This window comes from Mytilus galloprovincialis, chromosome 4, assembly GCF_965363235.1.
Source record: "Mytilus galloprovincialis chromosome 4, xbMytGall1.hap1.1, whole genome shotgun sequence".
Classification (NCBI taxonomy): domain Eukaryota; kingdom Metazoa; phylum Mollusca; class Bivalvia; order Mytilida; family Mytilidae; genus Mytilus; species Mytilus galloprovincialis.
In genome coordinates this window covers 45,045,617-45,050,727 of record NC_134841.1, presented here as the reverse complement: position 1 = coordinate 45,050,727, position 5,111 = coordinate 45,045,617, and the positions used below count along the sequence as shown (strand labels likewise).

At 30.8% G+C, this 5,111-nt stretch overlaps 1 protein-coding gene across 1 annotated transcript; it reads left to right on the top strand.

Annotated features, from left to right (window-relative positions):
* The first annotated feature begins 717 nt into the window (after positions 1 to 717).
* Positions 718 to 4,858, top strand: LOC143070628 (microfibril-associated glycoprotein 4-like). The gene is made up of 6 exons (XM_076244855.1): positions 718 to 852; positions 1,302 to 1,403; positions 1,629 to 1,759; positions 2,181 to 2,277; positions 3,568 to 3,732; positions 4,568 to 4,858. Exons 1-6 carry the CDS (start codon positions 762 to 764, stop codon positions 4,813 to 4,815), a joined length of 834 nt encoding a protein of 277 aa, XP_076100970.1. The 5' UTR covers positions 718 to 761; the 3' UTR covers positions 4,816 to 4,858.
* Positions 4,859 to 5,111: the final 253 nt, after the last annotated feature.

Here is a 5,111-nt window from a genome sequence, read left to right as displayed (position 1 = left end):
TGTAAATTGACATTGCGATAGACGTGTCACGGTACTTGTCTATCCCAAATTCATGTATTTGGTTTTGATGTTATATTTGTTATTCTCGTGGGATTTTTTCTGATGCTTGGTCCGTTTCTGTGTGTGTTAGTTACATTGTAGTGTTATGTCGTTGTTCTCCTCTTATATTTATGCGTTTCCCTTCAGTTTTAGATTGTTACCCCGATTTTGTTTTTTGTCCATGGATTTATGAGTTTGAACAGCGGTATACTACTGTTGCCTTTATTTATTCATGTAGGGCCATTAAAAAAATCTCCACTAACCCCTACTTTCTTTTCATTATTTTATTACATATAGTTTAAATATAATTAAAAAAAGATTGTTATTTTTTCATAAGAGTTTCAAGAAAAAGATTGCCAATGTTAAATGTATAAACAGTTTTGAGAGAATTATTTCCCGTCAAATTTTCAATGATTTAAATCTCGAAAACAAGAAAATTGACCCTTCTTTTTTTTTAGTTTTTTTTCATATACTATCAATGTATAATTGTGTTTTTTAAAAGCTTGTTATTTTGAAATAGAGTAGAAAACATTCGTAATCATAAATTTACAATACATATATCCATTTCGTTATTTGTCATATAAACAGAATACAAGGAAGGAATATAAATTATACTTGCCAAAAAGGTAACACCTTGTAAAAATCAATTTACAGTCCATTTATATAAACGATATTTCTTTCAAGGTTATCAAACTTTGGAAATGTATATTTAAGACATCAAGATGGTTCTTTATACAGCCATTTCACTGATCATGATTTTCTTAATGGGAATTAATTTTGCAGAATCGACTACAGGGAAGGACTGCCCATCTGGTATGCTATTCTTAAATTATATTAATATATTCTTTTTCTTTTGGATAAGTTAAAAAGAAGTAATTAGACAATTTAAGATTTTTTCTATTTGTCTTCTTTTCAAAATCATTTCCTCAGTTTCATTTCATCTGTTGTTGTTAAAATTAGGGCGAAAGATACCGCAGGGACATTCAAATTCATACGTCGAAAATAAAATGACAACGCCATTAAAAAAAAAAAATGTAAATTTTCGAAAGCCTGGGATGATTTGAACTTCTTGGTGTAAGAGCTTCATTGTTAGCAGAAACTCCCTATCGAAGAAAACATGATATAAAAAGCAAGCACTGTGATATGAATAATTATATTACTTAGTAATGGCTAAACTAAATAAAAAGCCAAATCCATAATAATACCAATTTGACCATGATTTAACTAACTTTCATAATGTAAAATAAATAATCATTTTGTAGCTGTTGAAATAGCGAACAAAGTCGTTGAGGTGCTATCTGACAATTGTGCATGCAAAACAGAAGATGATGGTGCTAATGAAGAACCTAGATCCTCATGCATAGGTATGAAAGCCATATAAATAATTCATTGCAATTTAACTGATCTTATTATACGATAGTAATCATTTATTTGTTTGTCTATAAAGTGTTTATGTCGAATATCTATGTTTTAGATTCATATTATCAATACCGATTTCTTGAAAGCTAAGTACATAATGTATTACCTAAGCATTTTCATCAAACTTTGGAAAAGAAGTCGCGTGTTTTGCAATATTTATATATTTTCAGTAAAAAAACCAACTGACTGTCGTGATCTGGACAAAGCAACATGTAAAAGTGGAATTTACAAGATCTTCCCTGGTAGAAAATGTGGTTTCAAAGTTTTCTGTGAAATGGAGAAACATGGCGGGGGCTGGACTGTGAGTTTGAAGGGATTACTATATGAAACAAATCCAATAGATGAATAAATTAACAAATTAATTAAAAAAATTAGAATACTATAATAGAAAGGTAAAATTAAAATAATGTTTACAAAGAAACTATGAATCAAGTCATTCACCATGGAGTTGCATTATGCAATAGTTTATCTCTGAAAAAGACCTTTTTAAATCTAGTTTTACATTATTATTATTATTATTATTATTATTATTATTATTATTATTATTATTATTATTATTATTATTATTATTATTATTATTATTATTATTATTATTATTATTTTAACAACACACCAAATACTTTTTGTACTTTGTTAATTGAACGATATTACATTTTCCACAGCGTTGATGAATTCAAAATAAATTTTACATTTATATGTACATATATTGTTGTTATTTTCAGGTTTTTCAACGAAGAATGAACGGAAAGACTTATTTCTATAGAGACTGGGCCACTTATAAAGAAGGCTTTGGTAACCAGAATGAAGAATTTTGGTTGGGTAATGAATACTTTTTCATGTATACATATATATAGACTTTTATTTGTGAGTTGCAATGGTTCATTAAATAATGTACTATAGCATGTTACTCATAAAGGTACCAAATATAAGAAATGACTTTTAGATTCTTCTTCATAGCTTGACCAATTCTTAAAGGTTGTAAATCATTATAATGTTGCTTATATCGCGTATTTTATCATATTTTTTTTTGTGATAAGTTGTTTATTTAAACTTTGAAAAAAACTATAAAGTTCGCTTTTATTTATTGTATTTCATCACTGTTACTGTGCATATTATTTGTATACTGTATTGGTTGGTATGGGTATGGGTATGTTAGTTTAAATAATTATACCCCCGCTTTAAAAAAGGGGGGGTATACTGTTTTACCTCTGTCTGTCCGTCCGTCCGTCCATCAGTCCGTCAGTCCGTCCATCAGTCCGTCAGTCAGTCCGTCCCATGAAACTTTCGTCACATTTTTCTCAGGAACTACACATCCACCCTTTCTGTAATTTGGTATCAACATTTATATATGTCAGCCATACCGTGTGATGCGTTTTCAGATTCATCACTTGACAACTTCCTGTTTACCGAACACTTGTCTGATTTTACACATGATAGCCAAGTTGAAAATTTTCGTCACATTTTTCTCAGGAACTACAATACAAGGATTTCTGAAATTTGGTTTCAGGATTTATATAAGTCAGCTATACCGTGTGATGCGTTTTCAGATTCATCACTCGACAACTTCCTGTTTACCGAACACTTGTATGATTTTACACATGATAGCCAAGTTGAAAATTTTCGTCACATTTTTCTCAGGAACTACAATACAAGGATTTCTGAAATTTGGTTTCAGGATTTTTATAAGTCAGCTATACCGTGTGATGTGTTTTCAGATTCATCACTCGACAACTTCCTGTTTACCGAACACTTGCATATTTTTACACTATTAATATTATCCACTTGCGGCGGGGGTATCATCAGTGAGCAGTAGCTCGCAGTTTCACTTGTTATAAAATCTCGAAAGGCTATTTTATCTTTTTTTTTCTGTGACGCTTTCATACGACGCAATTTTGACTGTGCGTTATGTTTTTAAATTATGCTTTTTTCTGGTATTTAAGTTTTATCTGCTATTCTGTACTGCTTTAACATCACAAGTTAATAGTTTATACACATTTTGAATAAATTTTACAGAAACATTAACTCCTAGTTTCCCAAATAGTAAACCATGAATATTTAAAAGATATGTCATTAATAGTACATTTCAACTTTATTAAATTTATATATTAGGTAATGAGCATCTGCACCAAGTTACCTCTCACGGTAAATACAAATTGAGGATTGATCTGGAAGACTTCGAAAACAACCGAAAGTATGCACTGTATGAGAAATTCAGTGTTGGTAGCGAAATTTCTGGTTATGTTTTGGATGTTGGTGGTTATTCTGGTGACGCAGGTAAGACTTTTTTCTGAAATTTTAGAATTATGGATAGTATGACGAAGCCATATTGTTATTTATTTTTCTTCTTTAGCTCCCAATTTGATGAAAGAACAAACATGTTCGATTATGTTATATCTAACATAACTTTGCAGATCTGAAGTGTAATACTATATTTAAATTTATTTTCTCATTTTCAAAGAAATTTATTTCACACGATTACCAATCGTTTATATGGACTTGATTCAAATAGATTTAGCTCTATGATATACGAAAAACTTTTTAACGGTCATTTTTTTCTAATTTTAATGTTACTTACATATGTTTCGGCTGCAAAGGATTTCCCAAAGTTAGTTAGCAAAAAGGAGAGACCATATAAAGAGTTTGTTTAAGAAGTTAAGCAGGACGATAGAGCACCCACATGTCCCCTTACCTAGCAGTTGTCGTTGGTTTTATCTGTTATAACTGTATTCGTATATGTTATAGCATAAATCAAGCTATTAGTGGTTTTTTTTCATTTTGCCGTCGATGACCTTTTATTAATTTTAATAACTATATAGCAGTGGGATTTGCTCATGTTCTATAGGCGTATGCTGACATATAGTTGCTTTGATCTATGATAAATACTTAATATTTCATTTGCCAACATCCTTATCTCTTTGTTTTTATATCTAATTCAGCCAGAAAATTTTTTCATATTTCAGCAAAAACGTACGTCATGTAATTATTATATCAAAATATTCTATTACATTCGAACATATTTTAGCATAGTTAACAAAGCAATTGTTTTTGTGAAATTGAACATGACTGGGGTATTTAAATTCCTATTGTAAATCAAAAAGTATATCTTTAGGAGATGGTATGGCAACGCAAAATGGCCAGAAATTCTCAACAAAGGATAGAGATAACGATAGAGCGGGCGGTTCGTGCGCAGTGGCTTACAAGGGAGGTTGGTGGTATAACGCATGTCACCTTAGCAACCTGAATGGCCTCTATCTCAAAGGGCCACATGAATCTTATGCTGATGGAGTCGAGTGGGGACTATGGAAAGGCAATCGATACTCACTGAAAGATACAATAATGATGATCCGAAAAACCTAGATGGATGTATCTCATTGATGGACAATAAATAATGCAAACTTCATTTTTGTTATTATCTTTTTTTATCTACTACTCGTATCTATAATGTTAGTATCCCATATTTTCATTGGATTTGGATAATGGTTTTGTGAATTTCTTCTTAAATATTGTCATAGTTGGTACCTCATTACCGAGGTAATTATATGGCCACAGATTTAATCAAAGTACCGACGTACTCAGTGTTAACTAGAGATGACCCCTGACCTGATGTTGGCGAATAACTCAAAGATTCCCAACTCGATATATATTGCCATAAG